Genomic DNA, 23,467 nt, shown 5'->3' on the forward strand with positions numbered 1-23,467 from the left:
TATGAAGAGAAACGGAATATGACAAGTGTGAAGGAAATATTATCATTTCCTGGATCTGCACTAAGGATATATGGAAGTTCCCTCCATAATTCCTGACACATTCCTGTATGTTTAAGTTTATTTCATAACAAAATGTTCAAAAGAGAAGAGTAATAAATTTTGGGTAGCTGGAAAAGATGTTAAATAGGAATAAGCATGCAAACTTTCTCTGAACTCTTTCTGAGATAACTAATTTTCATTGATTCTCCAGTTCTGACTTTTCTATCACACTTCAGTCTTTGACAGACTGCCAATAAGGAATGGGTGGCAACCAGTCATGGGTCACAGAATTCACCCTGGTGGGATTCCAGCTCAGTGCAGACATGGAGGTGCTCCTCTTCTGGATCTTCTCCTTGTTATATGTCTTCAGCCTGTTGGCAAATGGCATGATCTAGGAACGCATCTTTCTGGACATGAGACTGCACACATCCATGTACTTGTTTTCCTCACAGCTGGCCATCATTGACATTTCCTACACTTCCAGCAATGTCCCCAAGATGCTTGCAAACCTGGTGAAACAGAAAAAAACAATCTCCTTTGTTCCATGCATAATGCAGACCTCCTTGTATTTGGGTTTTGCTGCTACTGAGTGCATGATCTTGGTGGTGATGTTCTATGACAGGTTTGTGGCCACCTGCCACCCTCTCCAGAAAACTGTCATCATGAGCTGGAGAGTGTGCATTGTCCTTGTTTTCACCTCCTAGACATGTGGATGCATCCTGGCTCTGGTAAATGCAATTCTACTTCTAAGGTCACCCTTCTGTGGACCCCAAAAGTGAACCAACTTTTCTGCAAAATTCTGTCCATCCTCAAGCAGGCTTCTGCTGACACCTGGATCAACCAAGTGGTCTTGTTTGCTTAATCTGTGTTTGTCTCAGTTGTAGCCCTTTGAATAATGCTTGTCTCTTACATGCAGATTATCTGGGTCATCCTAAATATCTAGTCAAAAGAAAGTCACATAAAGGCCCTCTCCACCTGTTCCTCCCAACTCTGTGTGGTTGGGTCATTATCTGGCATGGCCGAGGTGGTTTATGTGGTCCCAGATTCTAATGAATGAGAAGAGCAGGATAAAATGCTGTCCCTGTTTCACAGTCTCTTTAACCCAATACTGAACCCTCTCATTTACAGCCTAAGGAACGCTCAGGTGAAGGTCGCCTTCCGCAGAGCTTTGCATAACATGTGGTCCAAGTGCCGCAGGAATGGAATGTTGGTTGGGTAGAAATTTCCTTTAAAAAATATGGTTGGTGACCCAAATATCAGAAAAAAATTCTAATTACAAGTGCTCTGAAAATTTGGCAAAACTACAGTAAAAAAGTAATATATTATTATTATTGTAATTTCCAGTATCTTCCTTACCCTCTCTACTGAAAACTCTTTATGGAGAATGAACTTAGTCTCTAGATTAAATACCAAAGTTGAAGGTCACTTCTACTTGCCATGGAAAAGGTATATTCCTCTTTATTTGTATCACACTTTTGGCATTTTGTTGCCAAATACCTCTTTTGACAGAGAAGCAAACTAAACCCAAAGTAAGCAGATAGAATGAAATAATATAGATTATAGTGGATATAAATGCAATAGAGTAGAAAAACAATAAATAAAATCAATAAAAGCAAAAGATGGTTCTTTGAAAAGATTAACAAAATTGACAACTTTAGCTATGTTGACAAAAAAAAAGACACAAATTACTATTACTTATGTCACGATAAAAGAAATGCTCGTAGAAAAATTGATTTTAAAGTTGCTGCTGGTAAGAGATCAAAAGAGAGGGAAGAGCACAGCAGAGGAAACCTTTATTCCCTTTGAGAATATCTAAATAAACATAAGCAGAGTGTTGCTAGAAATATAAACATTAAAATACTTATGGTGACGGGCCAGAAGGAAAAAAATAATATTTTTTTTGAACTAGAGCAAAGGGGATCTTTGCTGCCTAGTGGCAGAAAACTTAGCTAAATTGTGCCTGTGTTCAGAAAGAAGACTTTGTAAACAATGATCTTGAAAATTTAGCTGAGTAGATTTACAAGCAAACTGTTGAGATGGTTCCAATTTCTGTTTGTTTTTTACAGTAAAATGTGAGAGGAATGAGATAGACTGAGAAAGAAAACTTTTAAGCAAAGAAGAAACAGGAATTAATGACTTGATATAATTTCAATCTATCTAGACTGCAAAAGATGCCAAAATTTGGAGACTCTTTGTCAGGAAACATGCTCTAGAGAGAAAGCCAAAGATTTTGCTGAACATTTTTTCCTAGTGCTTCCCAAGAATCAAAGTTAGAGTGTTAAACTACACAGAGGGTTCTCAAGAAATTAGTCATCTATTCACAGATGTCATTACCATGCTCTGCCAAAGCCAACACTAGAAATGGTAACTGGGATAGATCAATAGAGGAACCACTTGTCTAAATGGAAATATAAGAGGGACTATGTGAGACATCCATAACATTTCTGAAAATACATCAGGAGAAACACTGCCAGATTGGCCGAAAACAGATAGACAAAGGATAAAATGAAAGAAGACTGTCAGACTCCCTAGATCTACTGGCAGGAAATAGCCTGATAAAACTACAAAGCTGCAAACACCTGCTACCCTTCGTGAAAAGGAAGTTGGAATTAGAAGCTAGAGGAACAGATGGTTATAACCAGATCCTGATTCTCAATAGTATGCACACTGCTGGATTTGAACAATTCTTGGGATGATACAGGTTTTTTTCTTTCATTTTCCATTTTCTTGAATGAGAATGTCTGTAACGGCCACGCTTCTGAGTAGATAATTCGTTTTCTAGTTTTACAGGTTGGTGGATGTAGCAGAATTTTGCCCTAGGATGAATGACACTCAGGATCTAATCTGTACATGAATTAATTGATGATATTGGAGACTTTTGCATAAATAATGTTTAGGTGAGATTTTATGATTCAGTTGATGATGTAAAGGGTAAAGGCTTGAGAAGAATACGAATGAGAGAAATGAAATTTGCATGGTAGAGAGACAACAGTATTTGGCGGGCCAGAGAATGAATTCTGGCAGACAGAATACTGTCTCCCAAAGATGTCCACATCCCAATCCTGGAATTTCAGTATATGTTACTTTACATGCAAAAAGGAATTCACAGGTATCATTAAGTTAAAGATCTAGATGGTGATATTAACGTGAATTATCTGCTAGGCCTGATGTAATCACGAAGTGTTTTGTTTTTGTTTTCTTTTCTTTTGTTTATAAGATGGAAGCAGGAGAATAGAGACAATGTTCTATACTCTGGCTTTGAAGTTGGAGGAAAGTGGCCATAACCTAAAGAATGCAGGCAGCCTCTGGGAGCTATACAGGGAAAGGAAATAGACTCTCTTTCAATTCCTTTTGAATGAAGAAAGAGCACAACCCTGCAAACAGATCTAGACTTTGGACCAACAGAATTATAAGATAATAAATTTGAGTTGTGATAAGCCACTATGTTTGTGCTAATATGTCTCATCAGCAATAGGAGATAGAAATAAGGACCTTCCAAGACAAGCAAAAACAGGAAATTCAACGCAATTAAACTGTCCTCACAAAAAAGTGCTTAAGGGATAGTTACAACTGAAAATAAAAGGATTATGATTACTATCACAAAAATACAGAAAAGTATAAAACTCAGAGGTATAGGTAAATTTATAATCGTATTCATAATACATATTCAGGGATGTAATGATGCTGTGTAAAACTTTAAGTCCTCCTAGTATGCAGGTTTAAAGTTGAAAATGTAAAAAACTTAAACAGCTGCAACAAATGGCTAAGAAAAAGAAGATGAAGTTATAAATTCAGGCAACCAAAATAAAAACTGTGGGAAGGTGAAATGTCTAGAGTACTTTTATGCAATCAAAGTTAAGATTATCACCTTAAAATAGTCTATTAAAGCTAGGAGCCTCTTTACTGTGGCCCCATAGTAATCGCAAGAAAAGAAATTGCAGTATATACATAAAAGACAAAGAGAAAGAAAACAAAGCTTAGCACCACAGAGGGAAAAAAACAAAATAGGAAAAAAGGTACAAAAGATTGACAAAACATTCTGAAAACAATAAACAAAATGGCAGGAGTAAGTTCATTCCAATCAGTAATGCTGAAGATAAAAGGGCTACACCTTTCAATTAAAAGATACAGAGTGGCTGAATAGAAAGGAAATAAAAAACAACAAGACCAAGCTACATGCTTCCTACAAGAGATTTATCTCACTGTTAAAGAAAAACATAGACTGAAAGTAAAAACATGGAATAAGATATTCCATGCAAATGAAAACCAGAAGCAAGCAAGAGTAGCCATATTTATATCAGATAAAATATATCCCGAGTCAAATAGTGCAAAAAGAGTCAAAGAAGGTTACTAACTTATGATAAAGGGGTCAGTTCAACAAGAGAAAATAACAATCTTAAATATATATGCACTCAACACTGGGGTATCATAATACATGAAGCAAATATTATTAGATCTAAAGTGAGAGATACATTGCAATACACTAACAGTAGAAAATGGTAAACCCTACTTTCAATAGTGGAAAGATCTTCGAAACAATACTCAACAAACAACCATGGGACCTAAGCTACACCACAAACCAAATAAACTTAACAGACATTTACAGAACATTCCATACAGTTACTACATAATACATGGTCTTCTCAATGGCACATGGAACAGAATCCAGAATAGATCATATGTTAGACCACTAAATAAGTCGTGACAAATTAAAGATCGAACAATATCAAGTAGCTTTCGACAACAATAGCATAAAACTAGAAATCAAAAACGAGAAAACTCCAGAAACCTTAAAAATACATGGAAATTTAACAAAGTACTTCCAAATGACCAGAGAGAATGAATATAGTAAAAGTGAAATTTAAAAGATTCTTGAGACAATCAGCAATGGAAACAACATACTAAAAAGTATGGACCTCAGAAAAGCAGTTCTAAGAGAGAAGTTCATGGGTATAAACGCCTACACCCCCAAAATATTATTTTTATATTATTACTTTTAATAAACAACCTAACAATGAACTTCAAGGAACTGGAAAAACAAAAACAAACTAAAACCAAACTTGGTTGAGAAAAGAAATAATAAAGCTCAGAGCAGAAATAAAACAGAAACAAAAATATAATGAAAATGATCAGCAATTAGCAAAAGCAAGAGTTGTTCTTTTTAAAGATAACAAAATCAACAAGCTTTTGTTTAGACCTAACAAGAATGAAAAACACCCAAATAAATAAAATAAAATCAGAGATGAAAAAGAAGACATTGCAACCAATATCACTGAAAGATGAAGGATCATGTGACTATTATGAATAAATATATGCCAACAACTCAAGAATATAGAAAAAATGGATAAATTCCTGGCCACATACAACCTAAAAAGATTAAATTATGAAGAAATAGAAAATAAAAAAAGGAAGATAACAAGTGAGGAAACAACCACTCATCAGTAGTCCTCCAAAAAAGAAAACCAGAACGTGATAACTTCACTGCTGAATTCTACCAAAATTTAAAGAACTTATATCAATTCTCCTCAAACTGTTCCAACAAATTAAAGAAGAGGGAATACTGCCAAACTGATCATGAGGCCAGCATTATCCTGACTCCAAAACCAGACAAGGGCACCACAAAGAAAAGAAAACTATAGGCCAATATCCCTTATGAACACAGATGCAAAAACTCACAAGATATTAGCAAACCAAAATTAATAGCACATCAAAAAGATCACTCATTATGATCAAGTGGAATTAATGCCAGGAATGCTGGCATGGCTCAACATACACAAATGAATAAATGTGATACACAACATTAGCAAATGGAAAGAGAAAAACTATATATGATCATTTCAATAGACACAGAAAAAGCATTTGAGAAAAATTAACATTTCTTCATGATAAAAACTTTTAACAAATTAGGTCTAGAAGGTACATACCTCAATGCAGTAAAAGCCATATATGACAATCTCGCAGCTAACATATAGAACATGAAAAAGCTGAAATCTTTTCCTTTAAGATTAGGAGAAAAATGCCCACTTGTACCAGTCCCATACAACATAGTGCTGAAAGTCCTAGCCAGAGCAATAAGGCAAGAGAAACAAATAAAAGTCATCCAAATTGGAAAGGAGAAAGTCAAATTTACCCTGTTTGCAGACTACATGATTTTATATACAGAAAATCCTAAAGAATGAAACTGATAAGCACATTTAATAAAGTTTCAGGACACAAAATCAGCTTATAAAAATCAATAGTATTTCTACACGCTAATAGCAAACTATATTTAAAAAATCAAGAAAACAATCCCATTCACAATAGTAACAAAAATATAAAATAAAACACCTAGGAACAAACTTAACCAATGAGGTGAAAGATCTTTACACTATAAAACATAAAATATTGATGAAAAACTGAAGAAGACACAAATAAATGAAAAAGTATGCCATGTTTATGTATTGAAAGAACGAATATTGTTAAAATGGACACAGTACCAAAAAAAAAGTCTATAGAATTATGCAATCCTATCGAAATATAAATGATATTCCTCACAGATATAGAAAAAATTTCCTAAAATGCATATGGTGATACAAGGAAAACGAAATAGCCAAGGAAATCCTGAGCAAAAAAAAAAAAAAGAAAGCTGGAGGCACCACGCTACCTAATTTCAAAATAGACTACAGATCTCTATAACCAAAACAGCATGACAATGGCATAAAATCAGATATGCAGATTAATGGAGCACAATAAAGGGCCCAGAAATGAGTTTATGCACCTAGAGCCAACTGATTTTCAACAAAGGTGCCAAGAGCACACACTGAGAAAAACGTAACCTCTTCAGTAAAGGATGCCGGGGAAATTTGTTAACCACATGCAGAACAGTGAGACTAGATCCCCCCACTTACTATATATTAAAAAATCAACTCAAAATTGATTAAAGGACTAACTGTAAAACTCCAAACTACTGGAAGACAAAATAGGGGATACACTTTACAACACTGAGCTGGGAATTTGTAAACAAGACATCAAAAGTGAAGACAACAAAATATAAAAGAAACAAATGGATTATACCAAACTAAAAAGATTTTGAAGAGAAAAGGAAACAAGTAATAGACTGAAGAGAGAACCTACAGAGTGGGAGACAATATTTGCAAGCTACACATCTGACAAGCGGTTAATATCAAGAACATATAAGGAACTTAAATGACACAACAGCAAAAAACAAATAACCAAAATTGAAAACTGGCAAAAAGCGTTATTAGATATTTCTCAACACTCTTCTTCAAGATGGCGGCGGCTGCGGCGGCTGGCGCGGAGTAGCTGAGGTGGAAAAGGTGGCCACTGGGCCTCAGGCAGCCGGGAAACTTGTGGACCTTCCTCTGGCCATCTCTTAAGGGAGGACTGCTGCTGCTGGCCGGTCGTGGGGGCTCAACGCCACTTTGCCCCCGGCAGGAGAGGCTGCCTCATTTACAGGCAACAGCTTTGAAGTGTGGAGCAGGAAAAGAACTGATTCTTAGCCGCAAAAGCGAGTCTTGAAACAGGGAACACGGCGCCAGGGCTGCTGTGGATGCAGCCAGGATCCCGGAGGCTGGGGCCGCACTGAAGGCGGCCAGCTGCCCTATTCAGGATTCGAGGTTTCAGGCCGGCATTAAAGAAGATTCCTGGGAGCGCCCGAGCGGCGCCGCGACTGAACAGCCCGAGGCGGCAGCGCCGAGAACACGGAAGGCAACAAACCAGAGACAGAGCGAGCGCCCGACCTGGCACAGCACTGTGAGTGATCCCTGGCACAGCTCTGTTCGGGGGGTGGAAGCCCATGCGGCTCCCGCCTGCACCACCAGGCCACTCACTGCCCCGGTGCTGCCTCCATTTTCCCAGGGCGGGTAGCTCCGCCCTGCTCGGCCATCACTGAGCCCATTTGCTTGGCCTGGCGCGGGGCTTTCCGGACCCTGCGGGCCGGCCTCCTCTCCCACTCCCTCCGCGGTTCTCTGGCGGGGCTGGGGGTGTGGGGCGTCCCGACCAGTGTTGGGAGGGCTAGGAAGTACGGGTGGGCCGACTGTCACTCCACCACACCCTGGACTCCAGCCCCAGTAAACTTCCTGTTACTGGGAGGCAGATACCATCTCTGCGACCACCAGTTTGGAAAAAAGCCTAACGTATTTCTGGTTGGGAATAGTGTGGTAGGAGAGTTCCCAGGTCCGCTTGAACCTGCCGGAGAGCAGGCTGCAGGCGGGCACTAGACTCGGTTTATACTGGGGGGATACAAAGGTGAACAAGACCCGAGAAAGATCTACACAGTGCTACAAAGGCACCCAGAGAGACCGGTCGTCTGTGCCTAGCAGACACCTGGTAGACTTCCTGGGCGAGGTGGTGCTGAGCAGGGTCTTGAAGGCCCAGCTGATAGACGAGGAGTGCAGAAGACACACCCCAGCCCAGCACAGTGTGCACAGAGTGGGGAGACGTGCGGCCAGGGAGGCAGAGACTCGACAGAAACCACACACCCAGTGGGGTCGCCACTGCACGATCTAACAGCCTGGGCCAGAGAGCACACGGAACGGGGAGAAGTCCTGTACAGAAAGTGAAAGCTCAACAGAGATCACATACCCTGTGGTACGTGATCCACCAGCCCAGCAGAGTACAAGCTGACCAGAAAGGTGGATCCCCGGAGAAGCCCAAGACCCGAGGCAACCACACACACAAGACACTAGAGGCCAACTGAGCAGTCACGGAGGGAGCCATACGAAATTGGCAACCACAGCAACATCCTAGTTAGTCATTAGTCTCAAACCGGTGGACTGTGAAACCCCCTGCCACAATGAATAAACACCAAAAAAAAGACACCAGAAATACAAAAAATCAAGAAAGTACACCACCAAAAGTTAATAAATCTCATACTCTAGATCCTATAGAACAAGAAGCCCTTGAAATAACTGACAAGGAATTTCGAGTGATAATTCTAAGGAAACTGAATGAGATACAAGAAAACTCAGCTAGACATCATGATGAAATGAGGAAAAGTATACAGGATCTGAAAGAGGAAATATACAAGAAAATCAATGTCCTGAAAAAAAATGTAGCAGAACTTGCTGAACTGAAGAAGTAATTCAGCGAAATAAAAAACACAACGGAGAGTTTAACCAGCAGGCTTGTCGAAGTTGAAGAGAGAACCTCTGAATTTGAAGATGGGCTGTTTGAAATAACACAAGCAGACAAAAAGAAAGAAAAAAGAATCAAGGACATGGAAGAAAATCTGAGAGAGATATCAGACAACCTTAAGCGCTCAAATATCCGAGTCATGGGTATTCCAGAAGGGGAGGAAAATGGAGATTCCATTGAAAACATATTCAACAAAATAGTGGCAGAAAACTTCCCAGGTATAGGAAAAATCACAGATCTTCAGATCCAGGAAGCTCAACGATCTCCAAACGTATTCAACCCAAAAAGGCCTTCTCCAAGACATGTCATAGTCAAATTGGCAAAACTCAGAGACAAAGAGAGAATCTTAAAAGCTGCAAGAGAGAAGCGTCAAATCACCTATAAGGGAGCCCCAATCAGGTTAACATCAGACTTTTCATCACAAACCCTAAAAGCTAGAAAGGAATGGGATGATATTTTCAAAATACTAAAAGACAAAGATTGCCAGCCAAGAATACTCTACCCTGCAAGGCTATCCTTCCGAAATGAGGGGCAAATAGTATATTTCTCAGACAAACAAAAACTGCGGGAGTTCACTACCACAAGACAACCCTTACAAGAAATCCTCAAGGGAGTACTGGGTTTGGTTCCTGAAAAATAACTACCACTGCCATAAAAACCTAAGAAAAATCTAAACCTGCTAGTACAATAAAAATGGCATTCATGAAGAGAAAACAAGCTAACAAAAACACTATCTACAACCTAAGGAACCAACGAACACAGAAACCAAACAGTAAATCAGAAAGCAAGGAACAAAAGACACCTAAGACAACCAAACAACCAATAAAATGCTAGGAATAAATCAACACCTTTCAATAACAACTCTTAATGTTAAAGGCTTAAATTCCCCAATTAAAAGACACAGACTGGCTGACTGGATCAAAAAGCAGGACCCAACTATATGCTGCCTACAAGAGACCCACCTCACCCATAAAGATTCACACAGACTAAGAGTGAAAGGATGGAAAAAGATTTACCATGCAAACAGAAAAGAAAAACGAGCTGGAGTGGCTATTCTTATATCTGACAAAATAGACTTTAAACTAAAAACCATAAAAAGAGACAATGAGGGACACTACTTAATGATAAAAGGATTGATCCATCAAGAAGACATAACAATCATAAATATGTACGCACCCAATGTTGGAGCAGCCAGATTTATAAAACAAACTCTATTAGACCTAAAGAAGGAAATAGACACTAATACCATAATAGCAGGGGACCTGAACACTCCACTGTCAATATTAGACAGATCATCTAGGCAAAGAATCAGTAGAGAAACACAAGATCTAAACAAGACTCTAGACCAATTGGAATTGGCAGATATCTACAGAACATTCCACCCAACAACCTCAGAATATTCATTCTTCTCATCAGCACATGGATCATTCTCCAGGATAGATCACATATTAGGTCACAAATCAAGTCTCAATAAATTCAAAAAAATTGGAATTATCCCATGTATCTTCTCAGACCACAATGGATTAAAACTAGAAATTAATAACAAACAAAACTTTGGAAACTATACAAACACATGGAAATTAAACAGCATTCTACTTAATGACATATGGGTCCAAGAAGAAATCAAGCAGGAAATCAAAAAGTTTATTGAAACTAATGAAAACAATGATACATCATACCAAAACCTGTGGGATACTGCAAAAGCAGTATTGAGGGGAAAATTTATTGCATTAAATGCTCACTTCAGAAGAATGGAAAGATGGCAAGTGAACAACCTAACACTTCACCTTAAAGAACTAGAAAAACAAGAACAATCCAATCCTAAAGTTAGCAGACGGAAAGAAATCATTAAGATCAGAGCAGAACTGAATGAAATTGAAAACCAAAAAACAATTCAAAAGATCAACGAATCAAAAAGTTGGTTTTTTGAAAAGATAAATAAAATTGACAAACCATTAGCATGGCTAACAAAAAAAAGAAGAGAGAAGACTCAAATAACAAAAATTAGAAATGAAAAAGGCGATATTACAACTGATTCATCTGAAATACAAGGAATCATTCGAGACTACTATAAACAACTATACGCCAACAAATTTGAAAATCTGGAGGAAATGGATAAATTTCTGGACACACACAAGCTCCCAAAACTGAACCGTGAAGACGTAGAAAATTTGAACAGACCAATAACAATAAAGGAGATTGAAGCTGTTATCAGAAGGCTCCCAACAAAGAAAAGCCCAGGACCAGATGGATTCACAGCAGAATTTTACCAAACATTCAAAGAGGAATTGACACCGATTCTTTACAAACTATTCCAAAAGATTGAAACGGACGCAAATCTCCCAAACTCATGCTATGAAGCAAACATCATCCTGATACCAAAACCAGGTAAAGATATAACCAAAAAAGAAAACTACAGGCCGATATCCTTGATGAATATAGATGCAAAAATCCTCACTAAAATACTAGCAAACAGAATACAGCAACACAGACGAAAAATTATTCATCACGATCAAGTGGGATTCATCCCAGGGATGCAAGGTTGGTTCAACATACGCAAATCAATAAATGTGATATACCATATTAATAAACTCAAACACAAGGACCATATGATCATCTCTATAGATTCTGAAAAAGCATTTGATAAAGTTCAGCACTCATTCATGACAAAGACCCTCTATAAGTTAGGTATAGAGGGAAAGTATCTCAACATAATTAAAGCCATATATGACAAACCCACTGCCAATATCATCCTGAATGGGGAAAAGCTGAAAGCTTTTCCTTTAAGAACAGGAACTACACAAGGATGCCCACTCTCACCACTCCTATTCAACATAGTGTTGGAAGTACTAGCCAGAGCAATCAGAGAAGAGAAGGAAATAAAGGGCATCCAGATTGGAAAAGATGAAGTCAAACTGTCCCTGCTTGCAGATGACATGATCCTATATATCGAACAGCCTAAAACCTCTACAAAAAAACTGCTGGAATTGATAAATGATTTCAGCACAGTAGCAGGATACAAAATCAACACACAAAAGTCAGTAGCATTTCTTTTCTCCAATAGTGAACATGCAGAAGGAGAAATCAAGAAAGCCTGCCCATTTACAATAGCCACCAAAAAAATAAAATACTTAGGAATTGAGTTAACCAAGGAGGTGAAAAATCTCTATAATGAGAACTACAAACCACTGCTGAGAGAAATTAGAGAGGATACAAGAAGATGGAAAGATATTCCATGCTCTTGGATTGGAAGAATCAACATAGTGAAAATGTCCATACTACCCAAAGTGATATACAAATTCAATGCAATCCCCATCAAAATTCCAAAGACATTTTTCTCAGAAATGGAAAAAACTATTCAGACATTTATATGGAACAATAAAAGACCACGCATAGCCAAAGCAATGCTGAGCAAAAAAAATAAAGCTGGAGGCATAACACTACCTGACTTTAAGCTATACTACAAAGCTATAATAACCAAAACAGTATGGTACTGGCATAAAAACAGACACACTGACCAATGGAATAGAATAGAGAATCCAGAAATCAACCCACACACTTACTGCCATCTGATCTTTGACAAAGGCACCAAGCCTATTCACTGGGGAAGGGACTGCCTCTTCAGCAAGTGGTGCTGGGATAACTGGATATCGATATGCAGGAGAATGAAACTAGATCCATACCTCTCACCGTATACTAAAATCAACTCAAAATGGATTAAGGATTTAAATATACACCCTGAGACAATAAAACTTCTTAAAGAAAACATAGGAGAAACACTTCAGGAAATAGGACTGGGCACAGACTTCATGAATACGACCCCAAAAGCACGGGCAACCAAAGGAAAAATAAACAAATGGGATTATATCAAACTAAAAAGCTTCTGCACAGCAAAAGAAACAATTAAAAGAGTTAAAAGACAACCAACAGAGTGGGAGAAAATATTTGCAAAATATACATCTGACAAAGGATTAATATCCAGAATATATAAGGAACTCAAACAACTTTACAAGAAGAAAACAAGCAACCCAATTAAAAAATGGGCAAAAGAGCTAAGTAGGCATTTCTCTAAGGAAGATATACAAATGGCCAACAGACATATGAAAAAATGCTCAACATCACTCAGCATCCGGGAAATGCAAATCAAAACCACATTGAGATACCATCTAACCCCAGTTAGGATGGCTAAAATCCAAAAGACTATGAACGATAAATGCTGGCGAGGCTGCGGAGAAAAAGGAACTCTCATACATTGTTGGTGGGAATGCAAAATGGTGCAGCCTCTATGGAAAATGGTATGGAGGTTCCTTAAACAATTGCAAATAGATCTACCATACGACCCAGCCATCCCACTGTTGGGAATATACCCAGAGGAATGGAAATCATCAAGTCGAAGGTATACCTGTTCCCCAATGTTCATCGCAGCACTCTTTACAATAGCCAAGAGTTGGAACCAGCCCAAATGTCCATCATCAGATGAGTGGATACGGAAAATGTGGTACATCTACACAATGGAATACTACTCAGCTATAAAAACGAATGAAATACTGCCATTTGCAACAACATGGATGGACCTTGAGAGAATTATATTAAGTGAAACAAGTCAGGCACAGAAAGAGAAATACCACATGTTCTCACTTATTGGAGGGAGGTAATAATTAATATATAAATTCACACACACACATACACACACACACACAGAAACCGGGGGGGGGGGGAAGAAGATATAACAACCAGAATTATTTGAAGTTGATACAACAAGCAAACAGAAAGGACATTGTTGGGGGGGAGGGGGGGAGGGAGAAGGGAGGGAGGTTTTGGTGATGGGGAGCAATAATCAGCTACAATGTATATCGACAAAATAAAATTAAAAAAAAAAAAGATATTTCTCAAGACACTTAAATGGCCAACACATACATGAAAGCATACTCAAAATCACTAACCATCAGGAAAATACAAATCAAAACCACAATGAGATACCACTTCACTCCAGTTACAATGTCTATTATCAAAAAGACAAAATAAATTAAGAGTTGGAGGGGACGTGGAGAAAAGGGCACACTTACACACTACTGGTGGAATTGTAAATTAGTGCAGCCACTATGAAACTCAGTATGGAGGTTTCTCAAAAAAGGAAAAATAGAAGTACCATATTACCCAGCAATCTCACAACTTAGTATAGATCCAATGGTAATAAAATCAGTATGTCAAAGAGATATCTGCACTCCCATGTTTACTGCAGCACTATTTACAGCACCCTAGATATGGAATCAACCTAAGTATTCAGCAATGGATGAATGCACAAAGAAAATGTGGTAGATATACATAATGGAATACCCTCATAAAAAAAAAATCCTATTATTTGTGACAACATAGATGTACCTGGAGGACATCATATTACCTGAACTAAGCCAGGCATGAAAAGACAAATGCCACATGATGTCACTCACATGTGGAGTCAAAAAGAAAAAAAATAAACAAAAGTTGATATTATAGAGGCAAAGAGTAGAGCAGTGGTTACCAGAGACTGGGGAGAGGTAGAGTTTAGAGAGAATGAGGAGAGGTTGGTCAACAGATACACAGTTAATGTTAGATAGGAGGAACGATTTCTCGTGTTCTATTGCACAGTAGGGTGGTGATGGTACTGTACAAGTGTAGTTCAAAAAGCGGGCAGAAAAGTAGAATTAAAGGATAATACAAATCTTTGATGAACTTTCTGTAGCACCCTTATATATTATATAATAGGTAGAAGACAGGTTTTTGAATATTCTCACCATAAGGAAATGATAACTGCATGATGACAAGGATAAGTTAAATACCATGATTTCATCATTATACAGTATATATATGTATATATTGAAATAAAGTATACCCTAAGAACACGTACAATAACAATGGGTCAATTAAAATAAGTGAATAAATAAATAAAAATTTTGAAACGGACTAAAGCCTGTAATAAAGAGAATATTTCCAAAAATAAAATAGGATACTTTAGCTGATAATTGTACAAACAAGACATTAATAATTTTATCATCATTAGCATAATAAATATTGCCCAATCCTGTCTCAGAAATCCAAAGAACTTTTTGTCACTACAAAACATAGATGATGTTGGTGATAATAAATCAAACCTCTTTGCGTCATCCCAAACCATTTTAAATTGATTCAAACATTAAAAGCATTGGTAGAAAAAATTTATCCTAGAGCCTCTACAACCCATGAATATAGTTGTGCCCCAGTATCCACACTTTCACTTTCTGTGGTTTCAATTAACCACAGTCCATTGCAGTCCAAAATATTACAGAGCAATAAATATTTTGAGGGAAAAGAGAGCCATAGACTACATTCACATAACTTTCATTGTAGTATATTGTAATAATTGTTTTTATTTTATTATTATTTTTTGTTGTTAATCTCTTACTGTGCTTAATTTATGAATTAAACTTTATCATATGTATATATGTACAGAAAAAAACACGGTGCATGTAGAGCTCAGAAATTTCCACAACTTCAGACATACAGTGGGGATCTGGCAATGTATCTCCCCAAGGCAAACAAAGGAGGATTTCTGTAAACATAAAAATACAGAAATGCTTAAAATCCTTGCTTCCAGGAACAGGAACATTAAACATTTTCAAAAGGAATTCATTCACTTGATTATAACATGCTGTTTCAAATATATTTTTAATTGTTTATATTCTGGGTAGACTAAAGCTTTCCACAACTTTTCCTCCTTTGTCCCTGAATTACTTCAAACAGCAATTTAAAATTTCTCAGACAATTATTTCACTGTCCTTAGAATCAGTGAGCTAGAATCACATCACTCTGTATTATTGTCTGTTAAAGTTTGAATTTTCACAGGAAGTTTTCTCTCTTAACAATAATTTTAATCTAGCATATTCAGCTACCACATAGGTCCAAGTTGATGAGCCAGAGTAATGTGTTGATGTCACTTTCTGACATTTAAAATAACAATTTTATCTCCATATATTCACGTTTCTGATTCTTTGAAAATATGTCATTATTTTAAACAACATATTAAATATTCTAATTTAGCTATCTCATAGACTAACGTAGCTACTCAGTCTAAGAGAATACTCATATCCATGAAATATGTTCCCATTTCCATGGCCACGATGCAAATAATTCTCATTCTTGAACAAAGTCTCTTCTCGGAAAACTTTTTCATTTTTATTGTATAGGCAAACCAAGTCTTGTAAGGGGAAAAATCACTGAACCACAATTATCCATTCATTCACATGGTCCCCTTTTTCCGCAGTGCTCTGTAGAAGGCGCCCTTCACCTGATCGTTCCTCAGACTGTAGATGAGTGGGTTCAGCAACGGGTTGAAGAGGCTGTAAAATAGCGTGAGGATTTTCTGCTGCTCCTGTTGTTGACTGTTTTCTGGGACCAAGTAAACCATCATGGCTATGCCAAAGTAGAGCCCAACCACACAGAGGTGGGAAGAACATGTGGAGAAGGCTTTCTTGCGGCCCTCCTTTGACTGGATCTTCAGGATGGCCCAGAGGATGCGCAGGTAGGAGAGAAGTATCAAGGAAAGGGGTCCAACTAAGACAAACACACCACCAATGAAGAGAAAAACTTCATTGGTCCTGGTGTCAGCACAGGCCAGTTTGAGGACAGATAGGATTTCACAGAAGAAGTGGTTCACTTCCTGAGGTCCACAGAAGGGCAGCCTAAGAAAGAGAATTAGATTTACTATGGCCACGGAAAGTCCACATGCCCAGGAAATGACAGCCAGGACCGTGCACACTCTCCAGTTCATGATGGCAGTGTATTGAAGAGGATGGCAGATCGCCACAAACCTGTCATAGGACATCACCACCAAAATCATGCACTCTGTAATAGCAAAAGTGAAACTCAAATTCATCTGAATAAAGCAGGGGACAAAGGAGATAGTTTTTTTGTGTTTCACTAGGTTTTCCAACATGCTGGGTAAGATGCTGGAGGCATAGGAAATGTCAATTATGGCCAGGTGTGAAAGGAAGAAGTACATGGGGGTGTGCAGTCTGGGGTCCAGGTAGATGAGTCCCAAGATCATGCCATTTGCCATCAGGCTGAAGACATACAACAGGGAGAAGACCCAGAAGAGGAGCACCTCCATCTCTGCACTGAGATGTAATCCCAAGAGGATGAGCTCTGTGATCCATGACTGGTTGCCTCCCATTCCTTAATGACAATGTGGAAAGGTCCAGAGTGTGATGAAACGGTCAGAGTTGGAGAATCCAAGAACTTGGAACTATTTACCTCAAAATGAGATCAAAGTAAACCTTTATATTTTTTTCTACTTGATGGACCTTTTTTTTAATGTTTCTTTGCCTGTTTTTTTTTTAACTTTTTATTTTGAAGTAATTCAAACTTTCAGATGAATATCAAGAATTTTAATAAGCACTCGTATATATACTTGACCCAGATTTAACTATTATCAATATTTTTTTATATTTGCTTATTGTTCTACTTTCTCTTATCAATGTGTACTATATGAATTATTTTTCTGGACCACTTATATTCTATTGTGCATCCATGATACCAATTTACCCCTAACTTTTTTTATTTTAACCATGAAATATTATTCACTGATCTAAAAACAGTACCATTACAAAAGTCAGGAAATGTGGTATTGACTTGATACTCTTTTCTAAATGCAGCATTTTCTGTTCCTCTGGTCCAAAATGCGAGCCAAGACAACACAGTCTATTTAATCTATTCTAACCTGGGATCAATACCCAGCCTTTTCCTGCCTGTCTAGACATTGAGTTTTTTGAAGCTTACATACCAATTGTTTTGCAAAATGTTCCTCAATATGGATTTTCTATTTATCCCCCAGGCTTTGGTTCGGATTTTACTTTTTTTGGCAGGCTAAAACTAACGTGTGTTTTTTAATGTTTTCCAGTATTAGGCAGATAATGTTAATTGGTTTCCTCATTGTCTATTCTAGTGTGGATCCCTTGGCAAAGGTGTTGTATCCAGATATCTTTTTTATAAAATTATTATTTATCACTAATATAATTTTTGTGAAAATATAATAAAACTACTGTAGAAATATCTTCTTTTTGTTAGACTTTCAGCCACTCATAGCAGCCATTGATTATTTTACCTGACTCGTGTATAAGTACTGTATTTATATCGACGGTTGAAAATCTGCTGTTCTAACTCCATCATTCATTTGATATTTGTTAGTTGGCTTCACTGTGAGGATGGGCTTTATCTTTCTGTCTAGCTATATAATCTATCAATATGGACTCATGGATATTTTCATTCAATGGGTTATAACAATTACTATCTTTATTTATGCTAGAATTAAATTCTCTTATATTTGAACCCTTCCAGCTGATTTCTGTGCCCTTTCAACATGTTCTCATTTTTTGTCTTCTTTTTTAGCATTTTCTTACTTTGGGTTTAGCAGAAGGTTCTAGGCTCATCTTGTAACATTTCCTAACTCAGTTTGGATCAGTCAATTGACTAAAAAGTTCTGGTTTCTTAGTGGAGGATTGTATTTAAAAGCAATTTCTTTTTTGGGGGGGGACCTATAATAATATTTTTATCGCTGTTGTTGCCAAATTTCTGACATCCTCATTTTAAAAGGAGAGCATATAATTTAATACGGTACACAAAATCTTACAGGGCATAATGCATTACTAAGCTTATTCCTTAAAGCCTAATATACCCTTACTGACCTCCTTTAGATATTCAAATCTATTTTAACAAATTAAAATTAGCATCAAATACAATGAAATTGGGATCATTCAGCAGTTTAATTTTAGGAAAAACTATATTTATAACCCCAGAGCCTTATATTTTCTTTTAATGATTTTTCCTTTTACTTCCTATTAAGTTCATTATGGACCCTTTGTATTTTAGATTTACAGATTAAAGGCTCAAGATCCATATGGTTTATTGTGTGAAAAAGGTGGTACCAACCTCATCTGAGATTTTGACATCAAATTTTCAAAAGATTGTTAGAAAAATTATAAATTTTTGTTTAATGGACTAAAATGATAATACTCTGAAACATGTGTTTTGATTATCATTAATAATGTGTTTGTATAGTTTTCCATTATTTACTGTACATATATTTTCATGTATAAATTAAAAATTATATGAGGCATCATTTTTATTTCTATTTTATAATTTCTATTTTATAATCTATTTCTATCATTTAGAATCATCTAAATTGTATTTTTCATGTCAAAATATTTCTCTGCAAATTACTCGTCACATACAATTTTATTGCATACTAATACTTCAATTTATGTGATATATTACCCCGAGTTAGATTGTGTGCAATATAATGCTACAGTGATTAAATTTTATACATATATTTTTGTTCATCTTTTATTAAATTCTTATAGTAAATTTCTAGACATGGAAGTTCTCAGTCAAGTATCTTCCTCTCTCATCATCATAATCATCATCATCATCCTCTGTCTCTATCCATCTAAAATGCAAACATGTGAAAGAGTCAAGATACACCGTCCACTGCAAAAAACTTCCAAACAGGAAAGAGTCGCTAATTTTGCCACCAAAACCCTATACTCTCAAGAACACCTTTCCTACGATGTTCTCCTACTTTACACTTTTCGGCTTATGACATGCCAACTCTGACTGGTGCATTGGCCCTCTCTTAATATATTTCAGTCCAACATGGAATAAAATCTACCCATTACAACTTTATGGGACTTTTGTCTGTGCTTCTTACTATCTGGGATCCAGAAGTTGTCTGTGGAAGTAGCTATCTCAACACCCACTATTCAGGATCAACATTTTTCTTCTCAAGGTATATTTGTGACCCAATAAGTACTCTGTTACCTAGATAAGTGACATTTCCAATTATCTGATTTTTCAAAGCTATATTATCAAAATATAGATATGCCTTTACCAATACAGTCATTAAAACTTAAATAATATTTTAATACAATTAACACCACAGCCTTAAATACAAAATGCTGCATAACTGTGATGTCATTTTTGTTACTTAGGGCCAAGGCATGTGTTCTATGGAGTTAACATATACCCAGGTAAATATAAATTCTATCCATTCTGATGATGGATATAATTTTAATTTGTGTCTATTAAGGATTTTATTTTTTATGTTCATGAAAGTAGGAAGAATTTAGTAACATAAAAAATTTGGATATTATTGTATATCCCTTTGCAGAATATCAGACTTAGTTAAATGTAAATTCTGAGGCAGGCCTATATGGAGCTGGAAATTGCAAATAGATCGTCCAAAAATACTAGTGTCATTACACACTGTGCTTATCCACTACCTCACTGCATAATCCGGAGGGGTGGCTCAGAGAACAGCAAAGATAGAGGGCACCTTCTTATTAGAGGGATTCACTTCTGTGTCTATAACCAGTTACCATAGAAAGGAAGGTGATAGTCTACGTATTCTTCCCTATGCCTCATTAAAAGTCTAAGTAACTGAAGGTTAACAGGGTCTTTTCTATTTTAGGGACTTAGTGGAGATTCCTATGAGGAGGCTCTTCAGGACCTTATTAAATATATAGGCTTGGTCAACAATAACTGTAAAAATAGCTATGTTCTTACTCTGAAGATCTGCTCCATGCTCAAGTTCTGATATAAAATGAGCAGAGGATTAAGACTAAGTGTCATTCGTGGGAAACAAAATGTCTACAGTTATAAAATTGTGGTGGGTGGGTTATATGTTTTATACATCTTTACGTCTCTTCTAATAACTTGTACAGAACTAGATGAAACAGGAACTCAGAAAATGTTAGCCAAATGAATTGTTGTTTTTAGTTTAAAAAATACACATAACAAGCATCCTCTATCTATTTTATCTATTACCCGAGACATGCTTTCTGCTTTACCAGAAAAAAAGCTCTCAATTATAATTTAATCAACTAAACATTGAATTTTTAAAATGCTATGAACAGTCCATATAATTTCAAATATACTGTTTCTATTGAATAGGCTTGAATAAAGTTAAACATGCACTATACTATATCTGTAGAAAACAATGAAAATCCATAAATGGATTAGTGTCTTATGCCTGCTTTGAATGTATAACATGAGATGATGGTTACAGGATAATTGCGTTATTGAAAAATTACTTTACAAAAAAGTAATGTAAAGTCAGAGGAGATTTTCAAGAAACACAAGGCATTGTTTTGAGCTTTTCTGAACCTCAACATAAGGAAGGCATAAATTATGTGAGCAGTGACCCTTTAAGAGAAATGGATAAGGCAAAACTGACCATTCTAGAATCCTATGTTCCTTTAAATATGAATGCATTTGAGAAAGTTTATATAAATGCACAGAAAGAATATTCCAGTAATGCATAATATGGACATAGGAACAGCCTGACTTTTTACGTTAGCAATCCTAGCCTCTGAATTAATAAATCCTATATCTTCATCTCATTGCCATCAATTTATTGTGCTGTCAACTTTCAGAAGGAGAGAACAGATCTATGGTTACCAGAGGTGGGAAAGGGTTAGGGAAGGGGGTTAGTAAGAAATTGGGTAAGGGATACAATGAAAAATTACTATTTGTAATGATGAGCATGTTAATAATAATTATTTGATGATCACACATTGTATACAAATACTGACAGTCAACTCTGTATCCCATAAATATGTGTAATCAATTACATTTCAATTAAAAATGAATTTAAAAAATTAACATGAATTAACAGTAAATGAACACTAAAACTCTTTAGACGGTGGAACACTGAAATATAGAAAAAAATATGGAGATGCCTAAGTAGAATTATTCCTTTCCAATATGGTCAATAAAGTTACAGCAGCTCAGAAAACAATGGTTTGCTTGGTATTTGCAACACTCCACCCAGGCAATCCTGTCACTGATTTAGGGAACTTTATCCTATTTCTTCAACTCTGATCACCAGTGTTGGCACTCATTGTATCCTACTTTGCGGTAGGACAAATCATATATCACATATAATAATTTGTGAGTCTAATAATTTTCCATACAGAGGGTGAAGGCCAAAAAAAGTTTTAAAAAGATGTAAGTAAATTGCGAACTTACCTCTTACACTGTTCAACAAGGAAAATAACTTCTTGCAACTGCTACAAGATTTTTATTTTCTAGTCACAGAAGTTCTCTGACTGGGAATGCCTTTGTCCTTAGACGTGCACGAGCACGTGCGTGCGCGCGCGCGTGCACGCACGCACGCACGCACGCACACACACACACACAAATCTTTAACACTCTTTTGGCTATATGAGACTATTATCTAGAGACAATGCCTGCATATGAGGCCCCTCATACTTCTTAGTGGCTTCTTAATAGAGTTGGGCAAGTTTGGATGACCAGCACCCATCCACATTGGGAGGTGGTAAGCAGAAAACTGCTGACAGATCAGAGGACACCCTGCCCCAGCACAGCAGGCAGAAGCTCCACTGTTCTGTCTCCTAGAACACTAACCCTGAGTTAGAAAGAATTCAGGATATGCCACCCAGGAATGTCATTCCTCTCTGCATAGCCATGGCAATTTCTGCTGCCATCCTGACAACTTCAACTACTCGTACTGAAAACCATCTCACAGTACAAAGGAATATCTTAGGGAAAAGTTGTAAGCACTGGATATAATATACTCTGATTTAGAATAAACCCTTCAGAGGTGAGTTACATACTCTAAGAACCTCTAGCCGTCTCCAGAGGAACAAATCCCAGATTCAGAACACTTACTCCACCTGCTCATAGTACGAAACAGAATGCAAAGATCTAAGTTAAACAACCAGGAGTAAAGGTTGTTTAACTTATTCAGAATTGTATAAGATGTAAATTCCCATCAGGATTACAATACATCATCCCTCTCCATCTTCTCCCTAAGGAGGAATAAAAAGTTTTCCTGAATATTCTCTCTGGAGAAGATTGTTTCTGTCCTTGGAGGATAATTAGAGGGAAAAGGCAAAACACATCTTGGCATCAGACTGTATCCACACAGGTTTACAAATATCTCAAGAGTAGAATACCTTAGGGGGATATCACATATTACAGGATCCAAACACTTAAATTTATTACAGTTTTCTGAGTTCATGTATCTCTTTAGTCCCCATGAATATCTGTGAGAGTCTGGGAATTTTAGATAGCTAAGAGGTTGTTCCCAGGGAAACTGATATGACAACCCTGACAAGAAATAGATCCTCATAATCCAAGATGTATCTCTGTGCACAGGAGGTCATGGGGTTTATAAACACAAAGAAATATAATAGCCAGAAACCACAATTATTGAGACCTCACTGTGTTTCAGAAAATGTGCCACATGCTTTACATAAAT

General features: G+C 36.9%; 1 protein-coding gene and 1 pseudogene across 1 annotated transcript; one reads left to right on the forward strand and one right to left on the reverse strand.

The window, feature by feature from the left end:
- The first annotated feature begins 299 nt into the window (after nucleotides 1–299).
- LOC134380831 (olfactory receptor 2A2-like) lies at nucleotides 300–1,258 on the forward strand (annotated as a pseudogene).
- A 15,171-nt stretch (nucleotides 1,259–16,429) lies between these two features.
- On the reverse strand, nucleotides 16,430–17,362 carry LOC134379976 (olfactory receptor 2A2-like). Its single transcript, XM_063099428.1, has one exon. The coding sequence runs from the start codon at nucleotides 17,360–17,362 to the stop codon at nucleotides 16,430–16,432; it is 933 nt and encodes a 310-aa protein (XP_062955498.1).
- Between the last annotated feature and the right edge of the window lie 6,105 nt (nucleotides 17,363–23,467).

Source organism: Cynocephalus volans, chromosome 6 (assembly GCF_027409185.1).
Source record: "Cynocephalus volans isolate mCynVol1 chromosome 6, mCynVol1.pri, whole genome shotgun sequence".
NCBI classification, from domain to species: Eukaryota; Metazoa; Chordata; class Mammalia; order Dermoptera; family Cynocephalidae; genus Cynocephalus; species Cynocephalus volans.